The 24,850-nt window shown below is 40.3% G+C and overlaps 2 protein-coding genes and 1 long non-coding RNA gene across 20 annotated transcripts in view; 1 reads left to right on the forward strand and 2 right to left on the reverse strand.

Moving 5' to 3' along the window:
- Positions 1 to 24,850, reverse strand: part of LOC102611411 (zinc finger CCCH domain-containing protein 62-like) — a 116,978-nt gene that overhangs the window by 66,408 nt on the left and 25,720 nt on the right. The gene's annotated exons all lie outside the window — the stretch shown is intronic.
- Positions 14,910 to 20,777, reverse strand: LOC102608552 (putative disease resistance protein RGA3). Of its 12 annotated transcripts, none has more exons than XM_052444530.1 (7): positions 17,726 to 20,777; positions 17,238 to 17,392; positions 16,973 to 17,140; positions 16,524 to 16,615; positions 15,937 to 16,079; positions 15,659 to 15,785; positions 14,910 to 15,513 (listed from the first exon to the last, which is right to left on the reverse strand). In XM_052444530.1, exon 1 carries the CDS (start codon positions 20,623 to 20,625, stop codon positions 17,761 to 17,763), a length of 2,865 nt encoding a protein of 954 aa, XP_052300490.1. In that variant the 5' UTR covers positions 20,626 to 20,777; the 3' UTR covers positions 14,910 to 15,513; positions 15,659 to 15,785; positions 15,937 to 16,079; positions 16,524 to 16,615; positions 16,973 to 17,140; positions 17,238 to 17,392; positions 17,726 to 17,760. The 12 variants fall into 12 exon arrangements, with proteins under 12 accessions (XP_052300490.1, XP_052300488.1, XP_052300483.1 ...); XM_052444528.1 differs by having other exon boundaries at positions 16,914 to 17,140; XM_052444523.1 differs by having other exon boundaries at positions 16,164 to 16,615; positions 16,914 to 17,140.
- On the forward strand, positions 22,631 to 24,534 carry LOC127903768 (uncharacterized). Its single transcript, XR_008056531.1, has 3 exons — positions 22,631 to 22,918; positions 23,006 to 23,217; positions 24,325 to 24,534. It is a non-coding gene; the product is annotated as an uncharacterized LOC127903768 (long non-coding RNA).

The raw sequence follows: 24,850 nt of genomic DNA on the forward strand, positions 1-24,850 counted from the left end.
CAATATTTTCTTGTTCCCTTAAACAAAATACTGTATCAGTGTATTATCAAATGACTAGAAGTGACATTAATGAGAGTAAAAAAGAACTAACAATGAAAGGATAGGAAGTAAATGTACGAATTTAAAAGTATTTAGGATGCAATCTAATTTGTTAAATCCACTTGCTCGGTAAAAGTTCGAGCAAAAAAAAATCAGAAAAAACCAACAAAAAACACCAGAACCCAAACCATTGCAGGAAGTAGCACCTTCGCCTCTGTTGAGGCCTGCTCTGTCGATTAAGAGTTCTATCCAAATCACAAAAAACTAACGGAAATCGACACTCACAAAAAACTAACGGAAATCGACCATAACATCCACGAAACACGCCGCCTCCGTTCATAATTTTTCGCCATGCATTGATTAACATCACCGCTCTCCACCACTACAACCTTTCTAACTATTCACCACCGCCGATCAACGAACTGATCACCGGAATCGAAACCCACAAAAACTGCCATTGCTTATCTCAATTTCCAACCAAACCACCAACTTTTGGAAAAACCTCCACCACCGTCACACTCACCCATCTCAAATCTCCCATAATGAACACGCAATAAATTGAGATGGTAGCCTAACTTTATATTACTATTTATTTGTTCAATTATACTCATTATAATCTAACTGCTTGCCAGAAAATGGACAAATAAAGCGAGTACGATGCCCCTTGGGCACGATAGGTAGAACTTGTAAAAGTAGGAACGAATCATCATCAAGTGTTATTATCATCAGTTATCATTGTATTTTTTTTTTAGAATAGTTATCATTGTATTTGAATTCATTATCATTGTATTTGAATTCATTTTCTCATGCCGCGTTTGTAGTTGTTTTGAAGAGGTCTAAAAAAGTAATTTAAAAAAAAATTAAAAGTTCAGTTTTTTTTTTAAGGTTACTTAAGCAAAATCACCACATCCTACCGTAAATTTAAAAAAAATAAAGAGTAATTTTTGAAAATATGATTTTAAGAACTGAATTTTTACTTAATATAATTTCATATATATACTAAACATTTAAATAATTTTCTTCACATCTAATTATTTTTAAAACATAACTATAGAACAATTATTTTAAAAATAATAATATTATCAAACTAGTCCTTAGTTAAAATATTTGGATGCCAACACACAAATTACATGATTGTTGTGTACATATATGTGTGACATATGTATAAAATAATAGAATAATTCTTTAGTTAATTAATGAAGATATAATTAAAAAAGAAGTTCATATTTATTTAAATTGGAGCTTGTCATGCTCATAGATGCACTTCATATATGGGAAGCCTTACTTTTTCAACACTAAGTTTACTTTTTCAACACTAAGTTATGACAGAATCTTAACCACTTAAAAAAATTGATTTCAAAGGGCAAGATCAATGCTGACTTAGATTTTTGTTAATTAAAAATAAATAAACAGTGTACCCATCCATTATTTTAATTCATTTATTTTTTTCCTCTCAAAATTTACGCATATTTTCTGTTGATGCTGAAATCTGTTCGTCCTTTGTCCGACCAGATCTTTACACCAACGCTTATGTGGTCGGTAGAGAAGATGTCAATTTCTTCTTACTTCAGCGATCACTCAAGTCACTGAAGTTGGAATTGCCCTTCCTTCTCATACTAAGCCTGTGTTCACAAAAGTGGATTAGAGACGCCGGTGGTTTTACCGGCGTAAACCCTTCGATGCCTAAGTTAGCACAAGGTGTTTACGGGAATACGGTGCAATTTAGACTCGGTAATTTGCTTATAATTTGCTCACAGTTTGTATAGAAAGTGGTCTGGTTTCAATTTGGTAGAGTTTTCCTTTCTCTCCATTTTTTCCCTCCCCTTCTTTATTGGTTTCTTCCTCTTTTATAGCCGCTGTCCCACGTTTCCATTCACCCTTCATCCCTCCCTTTCTTAGATAGTGGCAGCCCCTCATAGGACTCCAACTACTACATTGTGGGTAAACGTAGGATACCGTGTCTCCCTCAACGGTTCTGGGTATAGCGCAACTATCGCGATTTCGTGAGGTCTTGTGCCTGCTCTTTGGGGAATGGGTATCTGCTCGGTATACGTCTCTGGTCGGTACTCGTCTCCGGTAGGCCCACGTTTGCAGAAGGCTCTCTATCAGTGTTCCGCTCGTACCATTTAGCATAGGTGGTTCACCCCGGGGTGGGAGACGATGGCATGGCTGAGCTGATGCTCTTAATTCCTCAACACCAGTCCCTTAGTTTCTGGTCTTGCGAGTGAAACGAGTTGAGAGTAGAAACTGATACTTGAATCTCACCGATTCTGGGAACCACCCATCTGGTCCTCTGCTTATTGTGATGGACCTGAGGATCCATCTTTCGTCTAGGGAGATTTTGACCTAAGCATGGGCCTTTATGAGTATGTCTAGTATTTATACCTGGGTTTTTTGTCTAGTCAGGCCTCTCATAACGGTTAGTGACGTGGCGCTTCCCGACTCTTCGTATTTGAAATTTGAAACCACGGGTTATCCATCCTCGATACGCAGTGAATGAGCTGGCATCTCTATCACTTAAACGCTTCCATTTCCCCCTTTTCGTTTCAAATCCCTAGACTAAAATCATCATTGTTCTGTTATTCGTCTCTCCGCCGTAGGCCAACCCATTCTTCGAACCTTACTCATACTTTTCGCATCAGGAATCTCACTTGTGGGTCCTTTCTCCATCACGGCAGCGCTATCAGTGCCAGTCTATTCCAGGTACAGCCTTTAACCTCTTCTCTGGTTGTTGTTGATTGGGTTTTGTATTGTGGGTTCTGTGTTTGTCCCTTTTTGTACCCATACTCTTAAATATTTTGTGCTTTCCCTTCTTAAACTTCAATATGTCCAATCGAAAAGGAAAAATAATTGTAGATGAGAGTGATGAAGAGATAGATGATTCATATCCCCATTTGTTTGGACACAGTGATCTTTTATACCCTGCTCGTAGTGTAGGTCCCTCCTATCATAGGGATACCCCTGAATACCCTCGTCCTATAGCCACTTCGCCTTCCCCTGAATTAGAGCTTGTAGGAAACAGAAGTGGACTCGCGTCGGGCTCTGGTGAGAATCATAGTTCTGGTGGGGTTAGGGTCCCTGAAGAAGTAGGTGATGGTGAGGGAAGCAGTTCCGAGCCGAGCAGACCCCCTAAGAAGAGAAACCTTGGTCATAGGATGGAGGCAGAGAGAAACCTTGGTCATAGGATGAAGGCAGATTCTTACCATATTGACTATATAGCTTGTGCCACCACCCCAACTGACATGTTCAAGCTTAGAGATCTCTACAACATTCTTGAGGAGGTTCTCCTTGTAATCCCCGGGAAAGATGACATCCCTAGTCGGCCTCCGAGGGGGTATATGACGATGCACCTGGAGAGTTTCAAATTAGGAGCTCGGTTGCCCCTTCAGCGTTATTTTGCCAAGATACTGGGTGGTATACACCTGCCTCCAGGTCAGCTACACCCAAATAGGTGGAGGGTTCTCTCGGCTATATATGTGTTATGGGAGAGGGGTGGATCCGAAGAACCTTCCCTTGTTGAAGTAAAGCATTTGTACCAGCTGAGTAGCCCAAAGGAAGCAGGCTGGTACTACTTCATGTCGAGCTCTGCGAAAAGGAAGCCAATCACCGGTTTTTCTTCCTCGTGTAAAAATTAGAAGAACAAATTCTTCTTTACTGGAGGAAATTGGTGTCGAGCAGCCCGTTCGCTTGGTGGTGATATTCACATTCCAACGCGCTTTGTCACCCCATGTCGTTTATTTTTTATCTTTTTTTTTCTCAAATTGTCACTTATTGGGTTCTTTAACATTTCTTGCTCTTTCAGAGTCGTGGGAGTTTGATCAAGGAGCTTGAAGAAAGACCCTTGCTCCAGGTGAAAACTGCTCTGGTGAACGCGTATACCTGCCAAGACCTCCTGTCACCAACAAACCTGGTCGGTTCGCGTTTAGTGGACGTAGCTGCCGGAATGGATAACAAGATCCTTAGCGCTATGACCAGGAAGCGTAGTCGGGCTCCAAGCAGCTCCAACAACCCTCCTCCTCCGAAGAAAGCCAATACTGGTCCACCCAAGACTTCTGTTCCTGCTCTGCCCCCTCCTCCACCTCAAAAAAATGGTGGGGAGAAGGTGAGTGATAAAAGTCCTGAGGTTAGCATTCAGTCCGGGGACCGATCCTCTCATCTTCCATCTCGGGATCAAGGTGACTACCTGAGCCGGTACCAGAGGGATTACGGCAAATCAGTGGGACCCAAGATGGTGAAGGACATTGAAAGTATGAACCTCGCCGAGTTAGCTGGTTCCGTTCAAAGGGTCTCCTTTAAGCTGGCCACCTTGGTTTCGTGCTACAAGAACAGGTTCATGCACCATGAGAGGAGGTTTCAAGCTGACAACATGAATTGAGAAAAAAGCTGAGTCTGCCGACCGCTCGCGGGAGAAACTGCTTGATCTGCACAAGCAAATCATGGACCTGGAGGAGAAATTAGACATGGCGGAGTCTACCTCCACCAAGCTTGAGGGTGAGTTGGGTGATCTGAAGTCTGATCTTTAGGCCACTCAAAGTGAGTGAGATACCCTGAAGACGGCCCTTGAGGGAGAAATCAAATCTCTGAGTGAGCAGTTGGCCGAGGTGAAAGGCAAATCTACTGATGTGGATGATCGGCTGGATGCAGAGTATAACTCTGGGGTTGCTTTCTGCTATAAGTGCATCATGTCTGTGCTTAAGGAAGAATATCCAAAACTTAACATGAGCAAGTTGGAGGCTGGAGTGCAGAAATATATGGCGGAGTCCGACCAGGGGGATCAGGATCAGGTGGAACCTTATTCAGGTGAGGCGCAGGAGGAGGGAGTAGGGGGTCGTGCTCCTGAAGTAGGTCAAGGGTCAGTGCCTCTTCCCCTCGATGTTGCCGATCCTCCTCTTCCTGAGGTTGTTGATCCTTCAACTACTGAGGCCGCTGATCCTCATAATTTTCAAGTTTATTTTTGTTTAAATTCTAAATTTTCATCTGTTTTGCAAACGTTTGGATGTTTATAAATTTTGGGATGCTTTCTGTTGGCCTTCTTGTCTTGGTTTTGTTGATGGATTATTTCTGCAAATCACCTTAACAATTTAATTTGACTTTGCTTACTGGTTCTTTGAGTAGGACGAGCAGAATTAGACACTTCCTTGCCTTAATAAAATTTTGTAAAATTGCATGCTGGTCCTTAGGCGACCGAGCAGGATTAGGCACTTTTTTGCCTTAGTAGAATTTCGTAAAATTGTCTGCTGGTCCTTAGGCGACCGAGCAGGATTAGGCACTTGCTTGCCTTAATAACATTTCGTAAAATTGCCTGCTGGTCCTTAGGCGACCGAACAGGATTAGGCACTTGCTTGCCTTAATGAATTTAATGGACTTTGCTAGCAGGGGAATTTCATGCTGAATTCATCTTTATTGAAACTTGCATGGGTTACAGAAATGCGGAATATATGCATGTGCCACAAGTCATCATGCATTTAACAGAAATAACTTATCGAAATAAAGACTTAGTAGAGCACTTTACTTACTAGAAGTACTTTTTCAAGTGTTCAGCGTTCCACAACCTCTTCACCTCTCGTCCATCTGGGTAAGCCAAATTGTAAGCCCCTGGTTCAGTCGCTCGTATTACCCTGTATGGGTCTTGCCATTTCGGGCCAAGAGCGCCATGATTAGGATCCCTAGTGTTTTGGTTTACCTTCTTAAGTACCCAATCTCCTGCTCGGAACTGCCTCACGCGTACGTTCTTGTTGTAATAACGCATGATTCTTTGCTGACATTGGGCCACTTTCTGAGGGGCCCCTTCCCTTTTCTCCTCCAGCAGGTCCAAGCTCAAGCATATCTGCTCGTCGTTTTGCTCCTCGTTAAAATATTATGTCCGATATGTCCCCACTCCAATTTCTGCTGGGATTACCGCCTCGTGACCAAAAGCTAAAGCAAATAGGGTTTCCCCCGTGGCAGTTTTGTGGGTTATCCGGTAAGCCCATAATACTCCTGGTAGCTCGTCGACCCAAGCTCCATTCTTCTCTCCCAGTCTGGTTTTCAGGAGTTTCTTTATTACTTTGTTGGCTGCTTCCACTTGTCCGTTTGCCTGGAGGTGTGCTGGGGTGCAGAACTTCAGGTCCACCCCCAAGTTTTGGCAAAATTCTCTGAAGTTGTTGTTGTCAAACTGCCTCCTATTGTCTTTAATGATGGCATAGGGAATCTCGTATCTGCAGATGATATTCTTCCAAATAAAATCCATTGTCTTTCTCTCCGTGATTTGGCTGAGGACTCCCACCTCTACCCACTTGGTGAAGTAGTCTATAACCATAATTGCATGTGTTGCCACTCCTCGGCCCTTAGGTAATGGGCCAATCAGGTCAATTCTCCACTAAGCAAAAGGCCATGGGGATGACATAGTGGTTAGCCTTTCTGGGGGCTGAGCAGGAACCTCTGAAAAGTTCTAGCAAACCTTACAATTTTTTGCCATTCTCTTCGCATCATGGTGCATGGTCGGCCAAAAGTATCACTACCGAAGTGCTTTGAAAGCTAAAGTTCTTGCCCCCGAATGATTGCCACATATTCCTTCATGAATTTCCCTCAACACATAATCTGCTTCCTCGTCATCTAAGCATCTCAAAAGGGGTAAGGTGAATCCTCGACGATAGAGTATCCCATCGAGTAGTGTATACCTTGCTGCCCGACATTTCAACTTCCTTACTTGCTTCCTGTCCTCTGGTAAGATGTCCTCGCGGATGTATGAGAGAATGGGGTCCATCCAGGATTTTTCGGTGCTTACCCGCATTACTTCTGCTTCCTCCCCTATGCTTGGCGAGGTTCTCACTTCCAGTAGAACTGACTTGGGTAATTTTGGATCTGCAATTGCAACCATTCTAGCCAACATATCTGCTCGGTAATTTTTCTTCCGGGATATCTGCTTTATTTCTACCTCTTGGAAGAGTTCAACCATTTACTTCGCCTTCTCCAAATAAAGCCCCAACTTCTCTTCCCTTACTTGGAATTGATCATTGAGCTGATTGCAGACTAGCTGGGAATCTGCTCGGAGTTCTACCATTTCTGCTTGTAGTGCATGTGCAAGCTCGAGCCCAGTAATGAAGGCCTCATATTCAGCTTGGTTATTCGTGAGCTGGAACTCGAATTTCACTGCATAGGATACCTCGACCCCTTCTGGGTTTCGTATTACTACTCTTGCTCCGGATCCCTGTTCACTACGTGACCCATCAACCATTATCAGCTACACCCTCTTTGGATTCTCCTGTTCCACTGGTTGCTCCTCCTGAACTTCTTCCACTGGTTCAACACGGTCAACCATAAAATCAGCTAGGGCTTGGGCTTTGATTGCTCCTCAGGGTCTATAAGATAGGTCGAATTCGCTCAGCTCCACTGACCATTTTACTAACCGACCAGATGCATATGGTTTTTGGAGTATTTGCCGAAGGGGTTGGTCAGTCATCACAATTATCGGGTGGGCCTAAAAATTTGGTCTGAACTTGCGTGCTGCCGTTATTAAAGCTAGTGCCCATTTCTCCATCAGTGGATATCTGGTTTTTGCGTCTACCAGGGTCTTGCTAGTGTAGTATACTGAGTGTTGCTTTCCTTCATCTTCTCTGACTAATACCGAGCTAGTAGCCCATTTAGAGATTGCTAAGTACAAATACAGCTGGTCACCCTCCCTCGGAGTCGATAATAACGGGGCGCGGGCCAGATATTCTTTCAGCTGCCCGAACGCTTCTTCACATTCTGACGTCCATTCCATCTTCCTCTCTTTCTTTATGTTTTGGAAGAAATTGTGGTATTTATCTGTGGCATTTATCTGTGGCCCGTGAGATGAGCCGGTTCAATGCTGCTAATTTCCCTATAAGACTCTGCACCTCCTTAACTGTTCGGGGGGACTTCATTTCTGTTACTACCCGTATTTTTTCCGAGTTAGCCTCGATCCCTCGGTGACTCACCAGGAATCCCAAAAACTTGCCCGAGCCGACTCCAAATGCACATTTATCCGGGTTCAGCTTCATTTCATACTTCTTCAGCAATTCAAAGGTCTATTCCAAGTGCTTCACATGATCCCTCAGTTCTTTAGACTTCGTGATCATATCGTCCATGTATACCTCCATAGTGTGACCGATCAATGGTTTGAAAATCTTATTCACCAACCTTTGATAGGTAGCTCCTGCATTTTTCAGGCCAAAAGGTATCACCCTGTAACAAAACAAACACATGTTAGTTATAAAGGTGGTACTCTCTTCATCCTGCTCGTTCATGGATATTTGGTTGTATCCTAAAAAGGCATCCATGAAGCTGAGCAGACTGTGACCCGCCGTTAAATCCACCAATTGATCTATTTTTTGTAGGAAAAAATTGTCCTTCAGGTATGCCTTATTAAGGTCTGTGAAATCCACACACATTCTTCATTTCCCATTGACTTTCTTTACCAGCACTACATTAGAAATCTACTCCGAGTATTTAGCCTCCCTTATAAATCCCGCTTTCAACAGCTTCTCCACCTCGGCATTTATGGCCTCGTACCTTTCTTGGTTAAAGCACCTCCTTTTCTACCTCACCGGTCTTGCCCCTTTCTTGATTGCTAACTTGTGGCAAGCTACCCCGCGATCAATTCCTGGCATATCCTCATGAGACCATGCAAATATATCTGTATGGGACTGTAGGCATTTCACCAGCTCGCCTTTTATTTCTTCGCTTAATCCTAACCCGACTTTAACCACTCTGCTCGGGTTACCCTTGCTCACAACAACCTCCTCCAACTTCTCAACAGGTTCTTGGCGTCCATTTTTAGAATCTCCTCGGTTATCCAGAGATGTAACATGTAGTGTCTCCTTGGCCGTTGTAGCGTAACAGTTCCTCGTCATTCTCTGGTCACCTTTTACTACGCCTACAACTCCGTTGACTCTGTATTTCAACGCCAGATAATGCATAGATATAACGCAGGCTAATCCTCATGAAAGGTCGTCCCAATATCATCTGATAAAGACTTCTCTCTTCTACCACGACAAAGTCCAGCATCACTGTTCTTTCAAACGGCTTTGATCCTACATTAACCGGGAGCTCGATGATCCCCATGGGGGTTAACCGTCCTCCTCCAAATCCCTTCAAGAATGTATTCGTCCGTTTCAGTTTTAAGTCTGAAATTCCCATATCATCTAGGGCCGACTTAAACAGTATGTCAACCGAGCTGCCCGTGTCCACCAGTATTCGCTGTAATTCTGTACCAGCCACCATTGTCTTAATCACCAATGCATCCTCATGAGGATATAAAATACCCTTTTCGTCGTCATTTGTCCACATAATGGGAACTTGCCTCACTTTCGCCCTCTTGGCTGCTGGCAAATTGAAAAACACTTCTTTACTGGTCATGGCGTATCTCCCATAGCTCTTCCGTGCCATGTTCGAATCCCCAGCCAATGTTGGCCCCCCTGCTATCATACGGATAGTTGGCTGTTCACGTTCCAGGCTCCTCTCAACTCCTTCATCCCGCTTGTACTGTGATTCAATGACGGGGGACACTCCATCTACATATTCATCAAGGTACCGATTCCTCACCAAATCCTCCACCTGAATCTTTAAGTCACGACATTGGCTGATAGTGTGATCATGAGTGTCGTGGAATTTGCAGAATCTGCTCTTATCACGTTGGTGAGCAGGTTTTGTTATAGAGGCTGGAGGGTACAGCAGGCCTCGTCCCTCGATCCTCTCGTACAACTCCTCCATAAGGACTTTTAATGGGGTGTATTGTCTATATGCTAAGCTCTGGTCAATCAGCTGGACTGCTCGGCTATCATAGATATCGTCCCGAGCTGATATTGTAGGTAGCTGACCTGGTCGCCCAGCTCTGGAGTTGGTGGTATGTAATGCCTTGGGAGCGTTGTGATAAGGTTGGGCAGCCAACTGCCGGAATTCTCGTTGCTGCTCCGAGAATAGGGGGCGCGGAGGCCGAGCTCGGCTGTGTTGGAACTGTTGCGATCTCTGAGCCATGGGGTAAGGGCAAGACCGAGCGGATATTGCGTCCATCACTGAGGATTCCCCAGCTCGCTTTCCCGACCCGCTCCTACTTGGGATTCTCCTTTCCTTTTGTCTCAGCTCCTCCAGCTGTTCCCTTTTTATCCTCGTCGATTTTTCTTCTTCGATTTCTATATCTCTCCTCGCCTGCTCATACCCCGCCGAATAATTCTGCACCAGGGGACTTCTCAAGTTATACCATAGTCGGCCTATCCTCACACCCTCTTTTAATCCCCTTAACGCCTGCGGATGATTAAAAGCTCCCAAATCAAGCACGACCCGGTGGTATCATTTTACAAAATCCCGAAGGGATTCATGTTCCTCCTGCTTCATCCCCATCAATTCCATCGTATCGTCCTCTGGGGTCACTGCTCCTCAGAACTGCTCGGCCAACTCTTAGCACATCTGCTCGTATCCTTTAATACTTCCTCGTGGCAGCTCGCGGTACCATTCTCGGGCTCGTCCCTCTAGTGTCAATGAATACACCCTACATCTCTGAGCTGGTGTTAGCCCCTGCACACCTGTCATGTCGTTGAAACGTTCAATATGCACCAGCGGGTCACTTCGCCCGGAGTATTTGAGGTCGGGGAAGCGAAAATCTCTTGGGATTACAGTACCCATGATCTCGGCTAATAACGGAAATTCTTCATCTAGCATTATCCTCCAACTCGGGGACTTTCTCTTTCCCTGAATCTCATCCATCACCTGCGCCAATCTGCGCACCTCGCCTTCCAATTCTACAGCACGGTCAGGATCGCGCGCAGCTATCTGATCTCGCTCCTGCTCGCCATTCAGCAACCGTTGTCTGAGCTCTCCTTCATCAATATTGGCTCCTCGGCCATCAATTTCCAGTACCCGTCCGGAGCGAGGTTGGCCTCTCCATTCATCTACGCGCTCCCCTGGAATCTGACAAGTACTTCTATAGGGATGTGCCCCATAGGGTTAGTCTATCGGTAGAGGGATCTCCTCGACTCTACGCCTCCGGAGGCTGGGTTCTGCCACAACTTCATCTCTCCCCACAGGGGTTTCACAATCCCTTCTTCGTTCACCCCCTCAGCTCATACAATATGGCCGCGAGAGTCTCCATTTGTTTCTCCATCCGCTCTAGTCGATCTTGCATCATCCTCTCTCGAGCTTCATTCGCAATCTCCCGGAGAGTGATTGTCTCAACAGTTTCATTGTCATCCCCTAAGGCACCCTTCCTTAAAACATCCATAACCGATTGTTTGTGTGCTTCCTCTGATGACTATTAGTTTGGTGGTAGCTTTTTATCCAACTCCCCACAGACGGCTCTAAAATATTGATGCTGAAATCTACTCATCCTTTGTCCGACCAGATCTTTACACCAACGCTTATGTGGTCAGTAGAGAAGATGTCAATTTCTTCTTGCTTCAACGATCGCTCAAGTCACTGAAGTTGGAATTGCCCTTCCTTCTCCTACTAAGCCTGCGTTCACAAAAGTGGATCAGAGACGCCGGTGGTTTTACCAGCGTAAACCCTCCGATGCCTAAGTTAGCACAAGGTGTTTACGGAAAAACAGTGCAATTTAGACTCGGTAATTTGCTTATAATTTGCTCACAGTTTGTATAGAAAGTGGTCTGGTTTCAATTTGGCAGAGCTTTCCCTTCTCTCCATTTTTTCCCTCCCCTTCTTTATTGGTTTCTTCCTCTTTTATAGCCACTGTCCCACATATCCGTTCACCCTCCATCCCCCACTTTCTCGGATAGTGGCAGCCCCTCATGGGACTCCAACTACTACATTGTGGGTAAACGTGGTATACCGTGTCTCCCTCAACGGTTCTTAACATAGCGCAACTATCGCAATTTCGTGAGGTCGTGTGCCCGCTCTTTGGGGAATGGGTATCTACTCGGTATACGTCTCTGGTCGGTACTCGTCTCTGGTAGGCCCACGTTTGCAGAAGGCTCTCTATCAGTGTTCCGCTCGTACCATTTAGCCGAGGTGGTTCACCCCGGGATGGGAGACGACGGCATGGCTGAGCTGATGCTCTTAATTCCTCAACATTTTCTATAACTATTTTATATTTTTTAAAATTAAAAACCACCAAAGGGTAGAGGGTTAGGCGAGTCTTCCTTATCTGTAGATTAAATAATAAATTAAATTACATTTAAAGGGAACATAAACCAAAACCTCCAATTAAGGGAACAAGCACAAATAACAAATGGAAAAGTAGCAAAAGCAATAAGAGAATAAATAAGAAACTAAAGAATTAATTATTGCAAACGCCCAAAGAAATGGAAAAATAGCAAAAGTAATAAGAGAATAAATAAGAAACTAAAGAATTAATTATTGCAAACGCCCAAAGAACTGCTTACGATACTTGCGACCACTTACTAATTTGAAACCTTTTCTAGAACTAGAGGTATGGGGTCAGCAACACTGAAGTTAGAGTCAAGATCACGCCCCCCACTATCCTCAGGTTCAAATGCGAAATACTCATCAGCCACAAGATTCTTATTAGAGCTAAACTCTTCATCAGAATGAAAAGGGATATCTATATGATGGGAATTGAAACCCACAACCATGCAGCGAATATCATCCAAAGAAGATTAGAAAACAGTAGAGCCGATGGATGCCCTATGAACACTCGGGTCATCCAAAAATGAAGAAAGAGGATTAGCGACCTCGGCGCATTAAACAACATCTCTCAAAACAGCAGAATCCTTTGGACCATTGTCATCCTAAACTCTCAGCCAGAAAACTGAATCAGACTCATCATCCTTAGTATTTGGAGCAACAGGAACAAGTGACCGAGCATCCAAAGAAGTACCCTCATTGCCACCAAGCCTGATAGACAGCAAATGCATGAGCCACGAAGATCTGGAAGAATGCCAAAGCCAAATCCTAGGTTTGCTACGTGAGGGCATGAGTCCCATGCAACCCATGCATGAAACATGCATGTGCTGAGATCGTGAAGATACGTGCTGGAGCTGGAGCTGGAGCCGTGATTTAGGAATACGCTTATCAACGATTGTGCAGCGAGTAAGGAGGGAAGCTAAGACACGGAAGTTGTTTTCGATTATCTTTCGGTTTCAAATTCTTAGCTAAGTTGTTATACTCGTTTATTTAGCCGTAATTGTAGGATGGAAACCAAAGTCTTCTTATTATAAATAAGCTCCAGAATACAAATAAAAGTATTGAGAATTCTAAACAACAATTATTTGGTCCTTTCTCGCCGTAAGTAGAAAAATATCACTTATGTTACGCGTGATCATTGGCTGTCTCTGACTGGGACCTATCAAAGCCTTAAAGGCCAAATCTCCTCACTGAAAAGAGTCTGCGGAGCCAAACCCGAAGATTGACCCTGGACAAGAACAGGCCCTGTGTTCGATTATCCTCAGCAACCACATACTGCGTAGCACAATCCACCCTTAGGCTGTACATCAACAGCTGACATAGACATCTTTCTTTTATCTCAAACAACAGTATTCTGCACCTGCCCAACAGGTTGTTGGGGCTTCCAAAGCCTAAGATTGGTAACAAAACAAGCATCAGCAGAGTGCCCAAGATGTTTACACGTAGCTGCACCTGGCCAACATGCTCTTTCCATTAACATTTCGGACTGCCTAACCCATATACGGGAGTAATCTTCTTTAAGTTGAAGCTTGATCAAGGCGTGCCTATTATCTAACAATGAAACCAGCATACTACCTTGCAAACTTAGAGAGACAATAAACTTTCTAATCACATCCATTGGAGTGCGACTAAAAGAAAACTTACCAACAAGGGATAACTTGAAAGGCTCGGCCAGGGACTGAATTTTTGCTGTCGAAAAGTAAATAGCAGGTTCCCCCAAAAGCAAAGAAACCGACTTACGGGATTGAACGGTAGTAGAGCCAGAAAAAGTATCGACGAATGACTTTGAAAGCCATAAGGTAGCAGCAGGGTTGAGGACAGTCGCAGGATTAATAACGGAGGCATATGCAGGCTTAGCCGATGGATTGAGATTACGACCAAGGGTGGTGGGGGCTGATCGGTTTTGAGTTGAATGAAGTGGCTGAGTTGAATGAAGTAGCTGAGTTGGGGGAGATATGGCTGTTTGGCTTGGGTTTGGTCTTGGGCGAGGGTTGAATGTGACGAATTAGAGCTTGGGTTATAAAGAGGCAGCTGGCTGGGGTTATAAAAAGGCCAGGTGGCGGCTGTTGGGTGTGCGTCAGGTCCAAGGAAGGTTCCGTCGACAAGGACTCACCACCAGTGGAGCTCGTAACGTGGTGACGGTGTGGAGCAGATTTTAGAAGGTTTGCCGTGAACTAGGGTTTGCGTTTAAACGTGGTGGTGGCTTTTGTAGGGGCTCTTGATCGGAGAAGAAGTTATTAGCATTGAGGGACGGTTCCGGCGGTGGTAAAGCACCATCAGCGGCGGACAGTGTGGCCATGGGAGGCCGGTCAAGGTTCGGTCAAGGTTCTGCACGTTCTTCGTTATTTTCAAACTAAAGCCCACTGCACTTCCTACAATGCATTTTAAACTGAAGCAAGCGTGTTATCACTATTTTGTTCGTCTATCATTCTTCTTCGTTAATTTGACAAGTCATTAGACTTATTATTTATTTTATTTTTATCCATTTTTAAAGTACGAATAAATTAATCTCTATAATTGTGATTCCATCAACAAACTGGCCTTAGAAATAATCTCTCTAATTCTGATTTTGAGACAACCAGATCGACTTCTCCTATGCTAGGAAGCTCCAAAGTAACAAGAATGACAACAAAATAATGACCCTAGGGAATAATCTCTAATTTCCTTTTTCCTTAAGCGTGCAACCAAAAAATTTACCAATTAGCAATCTGATAAAAAAGGTTGCTACAGTTCCTTAATGCACAAACTAGAGTTCTGATTAAAACAAATTAGGAAAAAAAAATAATAACACGCAAATTTATTTGGATTCTGAAGTACATGAAATCAACTCCATGATTTGATGAATAATATCTCATGAAAGTATCAGAAACGGCAAAGTTCAACAGAAACTAATGAGTTTAGCGCATAACCAGAAAATTTGAACAAGATTGTTTGAGCTTCAGTATGACACAAACACAATAATCATGAGCCGGCTTTCCACTGTAGATTTTTGAAGCATCGCTCATTTTGCAAGAGCAGGAACCTCAGCTATGAGTCTTTAAAATGCTATCTTTGAAAGTGAAGTGATGTATCAACCATCTTCAATAGAATTGTATAGTATGATAATAATCAACAGTCCAATCAAGCTTGAAACGGAGAAAGGAGCACAGGAGTCCCTTAAGCAAGAGTGTGCGGCTAGTGGTCAGTTGATACACCGGGTTAATTATACGAGAGCTGCTGAGGAGCAACATCACGAATTTAAGGCAATAATCAGAACTTTTGTTCGCTTCCATATTTTGAAGAATAGAGAAGATCGTCTAGTAAACAACTTATTCTGTTTTTCTGCATGTAAATCTTGACAGGCTCCATTTATTTGATATTGTTGACTGTGACATGTACCTGATCTCCAAGGAAATATGAAGCTAGGTCAGTGATTCAGGACTTGTAATAACAATTTGTCAATTTCTGACAACCTTAACTCCAAAATCTTTCAGGTTTCTAGATTCCATCAAAATTAGTATATATAGCTTCACACTTCATATACCAGGTAAATTGTCCCTGCTAGATGAAACTCTTATCATTGAATAAGCAATACATTGTTGAATAGCACTTTTCTGCAGACAAATTCTTGATTTGCCCTCACAAATTCAATCCTCAACCCTGAATTTAACCTGCCAAAAATGAAAAAGTATCAACCTAATCACCCTCCAATTACTCTATTATCGTGTAATATAGAAAGTATCAACCCAATCACCAATTTCTAACAACCTTAACCCCAAAATCTTTCAGGTTTCTAAATTCCATCAAAATTAGTATATATACCTTCACATTTCATATTCTAGGTATAATTGTCCCTCCTTGATGAAACTCTTATCATTGAATAAGCACTGCAATGTTGAATAGCACTCTTCTACAGACATTCTCGATTTGCCCTCACAAATTCAATCCTCAACCCTGAATTTAACCTGCCAAAAACGAAAAAGTATCAACCTAATCACCCTCCAATTACTCTATTATCGTGTAATATAGAAAGTACAAACATCTCATACCTAGGAATGTTGGACAACTGTACAATGTAGGTGATTGGGTTCTGGGCATCCCACTAATATGCCTAAAACTCTCTCACAGTGTTAGGCATATGTTCCTCCATAGACAGTGATGCTACCCACATGACATAATATTGTTTTTTTTTTAATAGCATATCACAAATCTTATGCCATGTTAAGAAGCAGAAAAAGTACATAACTTTAAAGCCAGAGACATGCATAAATTGAAGAGGCCGCATCGAAATGCAAACCTGAGAGCATATGGGATCATGCCTAAGAACCGATAAGTTGCTACTAGTTGCAGAAAGGTTGTGCTATCAGTCAGTATGATTCTACGGTTCAAAAAAATTTTACTTGCCTTACTTCTTATTAAAATTTACTATAAATCATTTCCCATCAGCCGGCTTTGGATGCACCCTTGCATCATCCTCTCTAGCTTGTTTTTTGCCTTTCACCTGCAGAACATGGTTTCAGTCAAAATAGAATATTTTCTTAACAAGTTGGGGAGAAAATAGTAAAAGCACATTGTGATATTTCGAAATGCTCATCAGATATTAGCTTACGATTAATGATATTTAATTAAAAAAAAAAAAGATAGGTGGTAGATTCCAACTTAATTCATTAACATTCTATGACTGTTTAAAAATTCGTGCAAATACCAAGTACACTTACTAAATTAATTGTAAAATGCGCGATAAAATAAAAACATTGACATAATCTAAGGATGTTAAATGATCTGATCAAGTAAATTACTTTTCTGAGTATCAAAAATGTGCCAGTGGTCAATTCCTCCATCTTTAAAGAATATATACCAAAAAAGTCTATTGTGAAGTCTTCCACTCTTCTCCAGCTAATCAAATCCTGCTATACTCTCTCTTGTATGACCCTGACCCATATAGCCACCATGATGAGAAGTTTTCATGTCTCTTGAGATTGAATATCTACCCCTGTAATATTATATTGTGATTGAATATCTACCCCTGAAATATTATGTTGTGATTATTAGCGAGCATGTTGAAAAGCAGAAATGATGGATAGATGGGGAGAAGATTACACGAGCTGCCAAAGGCCAATTACCTTGTTCAGATTTCACACATCAATGTCAGAAATGAATTATTCAAGAAAACAATGGCATGATAGTGATGAACGATGGTGAAACATAAGACTTGAGTGGGTTGAGGAGAACAGATTTGGAACAATTGTGTCTTTGCAGTAACAGTTTCTTCTCATGCCTGCAAAATTTTCAGCTAATTTAGTTGAGTAGATGGATACATACACTCTGTAGTCTGTACAAGTATCACAGTATAATAATCACTACTGAAAAGTTATATGGAATTGAATTCGAGCAGACAAATTTAATCCAAAATGTTCAACCTATAACTATTTTCCATAAATATTTTGGAACAAACTGATATACATACAAAAGTTGACTTGATGGAAACAAGAAATCCAAAAGATTAAAAACAATGGTTGCTAAGTCAAAAGAATAAGCACAACATAATTTGATGCCAAATTTTGTTACCTATTAAATTACAAAAAACTGATTTTAAAGAAAAAGCAATTACCTGTCCATTAGTTCCAACTGTAGCTGTCTGAAAAATCAAGGTCTACCTCTTTTCACAAATTCAAAATTAATTATGATGCTAGGGATTCGAGAAATTTTGTCCCAGTCCTCTCCTGTCTCATTGTAACGCTCTTCCAGAACAGTGCACCAATTGATAGTCAATTCCTCCAGTGCATCTGTTTGAAGAATGTGGCCTGGCAGTGCCTTCAATTTGGGACAGTGTACAAGTGACAAGAAACGAAGACATGGCATGATTGTCCCACAATCCCAATCTTCCCATTCTTCCATGTTTACAAACTTAAGAGATTTCAATTTGGGGAAGACAATATCTGATGAAGATGATGACGCATCAATGCTTCTTATTCCCAGAAGTTCGTTACCTACTCTCACACTCCGCATACTGCTTATAGAGAGTGATTCAAGAGATGAAAGTTTTCCCAGAGGAGGCAAATGATCCAAATTGGTGCAACCATGGAGATTTAACGTCCTCAACACACTCAATGACATTATGCAATCAAGGTAGCTGGCGTTGCCTTTGTAGCCTCTAATCTCCAGAAACTCTAAATTTGGAGGTGGTTGTAAGGCTTCAAGAACTCTTTCATCTGTAAACATCCTACTTTCATCATCCTTATTCATCCTAAGTTCCTCTGCATCATTTTCAAAATTTAGATACAAACGAATGATTTTTCTTTTGTTCTGCAGATTTGCTTCCTTAACCACACTGAAATCTGTAACACTTCCCAAATTTTTTACACTAAGAGACCCTTGAAGGTGGTTCAAGTTTTTTAAACTTGCAAGGGTGCATGCTTTGCCATCACCACTCACAACGAATTCACTTAATGTCCGAAGACTAGTCAATCTTTCAATTCCTCTTGGTATGTAACTTAGTGACGTCTCAACATTTACAAGATGCCTTAGTCTGATTAACTTCTCCATTCCTTCAGGTAACTTTCTGAGATTGGTACACCAACTGAGCTCTAAAGTTTGTAAATTAATTAGCTCACACAATTTCTCAGGCAATTCTTTCATTTTTAGTGAGGACAAATTAAGGTATCTCAAAAGAATCAGTCTCTCTATCCCTTCTGGAATCGTTATTATCACTTTTTCCCACCAAAATTGTCCACTTAGATCTAATGCCCGTAAAGATGTCAACTCATTGAAAATTTTTGGTAGTACCTCACTAATTGATGAACAGTTTGTAACTCCATATTGAATCAAGAGGCTGCGAACTCTTTTAGCTCCACAGATGGAGACAGGAAAAGAAACAGCTTTATTGAGAGCCAACATTAAATGACGAAGCTTATAACCATAACTGATGTTTGTTGCCTGAAGACCATCATTAGCTTCCATAGTAAGACTTTCATTCTTAGCTAGATATTGGGCAAAATCATGCACTATGCCATGCATCTTACATGATAAAATCTTACCATTATCATCTTTTTCAAAGTCTTGGAATAAAGATTGCATCGCTAACAAGTCAAAATACTCTTCACCAATTATCTCCATCTCCTCTTCACTTTCTCTCTTACCAAGATAACCTTGAGCCATCCACAATTTAATCAATTTATCTTTATTGATTTGGAAATCTTTTGGAAAGATGGCACAATATAAGAAACAACTTTTAACAGTAGAGGGCAAATCATTATAACTCAACAATAAAGGGGCAAAAGGTCCCATCTCAACCCACAGTTCACTTTCGAAGATCATTTGCCACTCGTCAATAGTATTTCTAGAGCGCAAAAGCATCCCAACAGTCTTTATAGCAAGAGGTAAGCCGTTGCACTTGCGCACAATATCTCTCCCAATTTCTTCAAGATGTTCACGCTCCGGAGGAGATCTACCAAAAAATGCAATATGGCAAAACAATGACCAACTTACATCTTCAGTAAATTCCCTAACCATGATAATGTCGGTTGATTTCATCACACGAGCAACTGTTTCTTTACGTGTGGTAATCAAAATTTTGCTTCCATGGAGACCATTCTTTAGACAGTGAAATAATGGTTCCCATTTATAGTAATCTTCAGTCCACACATCATCTAAGACAAGAAAAAATTTCTTACCCACAATACACTTGCTAATATGTAGCATCAGAGATTGAAATTCCACAAAATTACCGACGCTGCCTCCTAGAGAGCCAACAATTGATTTGGCAATCGTGAACTCATCAAAAGTGGCAGATACACACACCCACAATTTTGTGTTGAAATGTCTCCGCGTCTCATCACTATTGTAGGCCAATTGAGCAAGGGTAGTCTTCCCAATCCCTGCCATACCAACAATTGAGATGATATGGAGGCCTCTTATTTTTTCGCTACTCTCGGACAACAACTTGCTTATTAAAGTATTCTTCTCCTCATCTCGACCATATACTGCTGATTCGTCAACTAGAGAGGTAGTTTCCAGTCGTTTTGATGGCCCAACACTCCTACTTACATTAAAACCAAACATATCTCTCTGTTTGGCAATATCATCTACACATTCATTTAACTCTTTTATCTTGATAGCAATACCACGATGCAAACCGGCTCGAAAATTGAAACAAAAGCAAGCAGCAGGAAGGAAGGAACACACCTTCTGAGAAACAAGAGTTGGAGCACTCTCATGATCATCAAGTACTCCCTCGATTTGCAATTTGAGCCTAGTAGTGATCCACTCATCCAACACATCTTCCATGTCATAACATGCGTCTTTGAGCTGATCCAGCCAAAGTCTGACAGCTTCCTCCTTCACTTGCCTCTGCTCTGCATCTGCAAGAAAGGCTTGGCTGGCTTGAAAATTGGATACGAGCCTTTTCACCTCTTTGCCGTCACCCACAATAAGCCTCCCCTCCTCTCTATTCTCTTCAGTAGATATTGAAACCAGCAGCTCCAAGAGACGGGAAACAGCTGCGTCAGCCATATTCGAAATCGGAGATCGTAAATGAATGAAGGAAGACGGGAAATTTGAGTTGAACGGAAACTACGGACTGGATCTTATGCTGTCAACAATCAAAAAGCACGGAAAAGGAGTGTGATTGATATTATTTTTGATTTCCCATTTCTCTTTAAAAGAAAATATTGGGAAAATTAACCTTTCACTATTTCCGGGTTCAGCTGCGGTGCAACAGTAGTATAGTACCATTTTTTTTAGTCTTTTATGATAAATATTTATATAACCCCTTTTACTCATTTTTATTTAAACTTTGTTTCACAAATATTATATTAATTTCTACTGTATTCATATAAATATTTTAATTAACACCTTATACTATTTATTATGTGTAAATTTTTATTCTATATTACATATGTATCACAATAACCCTCTTTTTATAATTTTGAGATTAAATAATTAACCCGAAAAAATCGGGTCGACCTGAACTCGCGAAGCCGATTCAGATGCCTCTGTTTCTATTTTCGGCCACTCCATTGGCCAACGTTGGTACCGATCGGAAGCTCGTACGACACTGATCATCTCTATGTCATCCTTATCGCCGGAAAGCATTCGAAAAGCTGCCGTGAAAAGCTACGGAATCGCCGCTTCAATTCGCCGCAATTTTGTCAGTTTCCGGTGACGGCACCACCTGGGTTTTGTTCCCCACAATTCCCTCTATCTTTTTCGACCAACCACAGCCACCGAGAGAGCCGATTTGTCGTTGATTGGCCGTTAAAGGATTCACATGGATGCAGTAAAAATTAACTTAATATTTGTAAAGCAAAAGTTAAATAAAAATGAGTGAAAGACGTAATATGAAAATTTCCCACAAAAGACAAAAAGAAATGGTATAGAACCACTGTTGTACCACCCCACTATTTGTGTTTTATTATGTCTACACTATTTATGTTTTATTATCCATACTTTTAATCACTATAAAATTTTAACGTGTTTTTACACCACTTTTATTTTTAAACTTATCTCAATCAACTAGACACTAAAAAACAACTATTTGACTCTTAAATAAATTAAAAAATTATTTTATTTTATAAAATTTTGAAAAAATTATAATAAAAATACTCTTAAATTTAATAAAATAAACAAATCTCAAATTCAATACGTTAATTTTTTTATAATTATAATTTTATTAAAAAATTATCATATTATTTTTTGTAATTATAACTTTCTTTAATTTGTATAAGAAAATTTTTTAATATTAATTATAAAGAAGTTTACAACAATTACAAAGCTTTTCTCATTATGTTAATTTTTGTAAACCTTCCTATATTTAATTTACTAACAAAAATTAAATGAAATTATAATTATAAAAAATTATAATTACAAGATATTAATTTTTTATAATTATAATTTCATTCAAAAATTATCATCTTAAATTTTGAGATTTATTTGTTTTGTTGAATTTAAGGTATTCTTGTAATTATAAATTTTTTTATTTTTTAATATTTTATAGAATAAAATAATTTTTAATTTATTTATGGATAAAATTATTTTTAATATAAAAGTAATTAATTGATAGAAGCTTAAAAATAAAAATAATATAAAAAATATATCAAAATTTTATAGTAATTAAATACACATGTGAAAAAAATGGTACGTAAATAATTTTTAAAAGTAATACAAAAGTCAAATAAATACGTGTTTGGTGGGCCATCATTACTTTTGCACTATTCTCATAAATTTTCCTTTTTTTTTGGCCCCAAAAAAAGCATAAACAACCTACCGTTGTTCTCTAATTTTCATTTTTCATGGTCCCACGTTGGATGTATTTATGACTTTAGGATATCATATTATATATAAGGACTCACCAACGTTGCAATTGTGGTAACATACCACAATTTTTGTCCTTATCCAATATAATCATTAGATTTAAAAACAACAGATCGAACGCTTCAGAGATGGCCACGTTTGTGTTAAAGAATACCGAGCAAGCCGGTTAAGAAAAGGTAAATTTACATGTAATAAAATCTGTAACGCACATCTGAAATCGCACGGTGACTGTTGTGTAGAAGGAAATTTGACGAATTTATGAAGCTAAGCTGATAATCGAAAGGAGCCCTTGGCAAAGGCCAAATAGATGAAAGAATCGAGTCCCAGAGACGATAAATACGATCAGAGAAAGAAAAAAAATTAGGTGAGTCGATGCTTCACACATTTTGTGAAGAGGGCAAGTGCCCTAATTTGCGGGGGTGCTGGTCTGCCGGCAAGATGGGCTTTACAGACAAATTATGATCCTCGGCGATACTTGTACTCGCAGTTGTAGGTAATTATTCGGATTTATTAAATGGCATCTGTGTTATTAGGAATCTGGAATGTCTGTTAATTAGGTTGAATTGATTATAAATATAAGGATTTGCAATGTGAAGAACTCGTTTGCGCATCCACCACTTAATCTTTTAGAGCCCACGAATGTTGCTGAGGTAATTGCGTGGTGGGGTTTGGATTATCTGGTGATTACTAGTGTTGATAGAGATGATTCAGCTGATCAGTGAAGTGCTCATTTTGCTCAAACGGAGCGAAAGTTGAAAGAATTGAAGCAGAATATGCTTATTGAAGCATTGGGTAAGAATTCTTAGTATTTAAGTGTCTTTGATTGTGTAGTTCTTGACTATCACAGAAACAATGGGTGTGTAGGGGCAAGTCGCCTAGTCGGGTCTATATGATTTTGCACTTATGATTTTTTAAAATCATTTTTGCATGCTGTAATTTGTATGTAGTTATATGCTTTTTGGCCTTTGAAGAGCATTGTATTTGAAGTGGAACCCTCTCTGCTTTCTGAACAAGGAGCTTTTATTTATTCATTCACACTGAATTATTTTGTGTAATTTTAGTTTTATAGAAAATGTTCAATGGTGGGAGAGTGGAAGTTTGGACTTAGGTGAACTTCTCTACGCATTTGAATTAAGATGTGCCATTCCAGTTCGGTCAAGGGTTGGTAGACATGTGTAATAGCAAGGGAATTGTATGGTAATATTATTTATTTTGCAATTCATGTTAGCAATTCAGGTTAATGGCCTTTCTGAACCTACATTTTTTTTGTTTTGGGGGGGGGGGGGGGGGGGGGGGGGGTGTTTATTCTACCAAGTATTCAACCCACAGCCTGTCATCCCATAAATTCATCCAACCCAAATCAAATTGAGAAGGCACTTTTAGATGTTCACAATCAGACTATATAGCAAGGAAAAGAGCATCAGCTGTTGATAATTATTTAAACTAATGTTAGCGGATCATATGTGAGTGATAAATTTAATCCATGATTAAATATTTATATCAGCATTGATTTTATTAAGCATTATCGGCTTTGTGCTTATAGGAAGAATTAAGTTTATGAAACGGAACTTGGGATTGTTTCACAATGCTGTTAGCCTAAGCGGGCATCAAGGCTCAATAGTCAATATGTAGTGTTTTGAAAATGTGGCTCTTGAAATCAATGTGAAGGTTTGGTTTATTCTGGTTAATATGGCGATAACAATACAAGGGTTAGTGGAAAAACATGCTGGAGATAATTTCTTTTTGCAATTTAATTCCAGTCTTGATTTGTTGGAATTACTATAATTTTTTTCCAAAAAATTAAATTTTGATGTTCAAGAATTTTTTTTTAGGTTGGAAGTGCCAAATTTCTTGTTAAATTGATAGGTTTGCTTTTATGCTTCTGTTTGTCTTTTATAGGGCGCATGATCCACTACTAAAAGCTCACTACAATCATGGAGTAACAACAAAAAATGGCTTGTTCAACTTAACTCATGCCCGCGCTTTGAACTAAGTGACTTTATTTGGGAATAATTGCTTTCATTTCTATTAATACATGTTGTAAATATTGTCTAACCCCAACTTTACTTTTATTACAAAGATTCAGAATATTAATTTTCTGTATGCTTATATGTCAATATGTTTGCATATTTAGAATGTTTTGCGTGCAAATGACCTGTAAGAACTTCACCATTATAAGGCCACCAACCTTTGTAATCTGGATACAATCAAATGAAATATAGGCTGTAGTTATCTTACATGATGATGTAAGAAACATGACTCTTCCACAGCCGTTTGATGAAAATTCATGTTTTTTACATTATCACGTAAGATAACAAGTTCCTTAAGTATAATAAATGCTTACTACTTTTGCTTATTTCCTTTCCTTGTTCACTTGACTTCTTTCAACTAAAACTTTAAAGTTTTTCTTACTTGCAATTATTCC

The sequence above is a fragment of the Citrus sinensis genome, chromosome 7 (genome assembly GCF_022201045.2).
Source record: "Citrus sinensis cultivar Valencia sweet orange chromosome 7, DVS_A1.0, whole genome shotgun sequence".
In the NCBI taxonomy this organism is placed as follows: domain Eukaryota; kingdom Viridiplantae; phylum Streptophyta; class Magnoliopsida; order Sapindales; family Rutaceae; genus Citrus; species Citrus sinensis.

Excerpts from the sequence above, each read along its gene's own strand:
- LOC102608552 (XM_006465797.4), bottom strand. The coding sequence starts at position 20,625 with ATGGCTGACGCAGCTGTTTCCCGTCTCTTGGAGCTGCTGGTTTCAATA.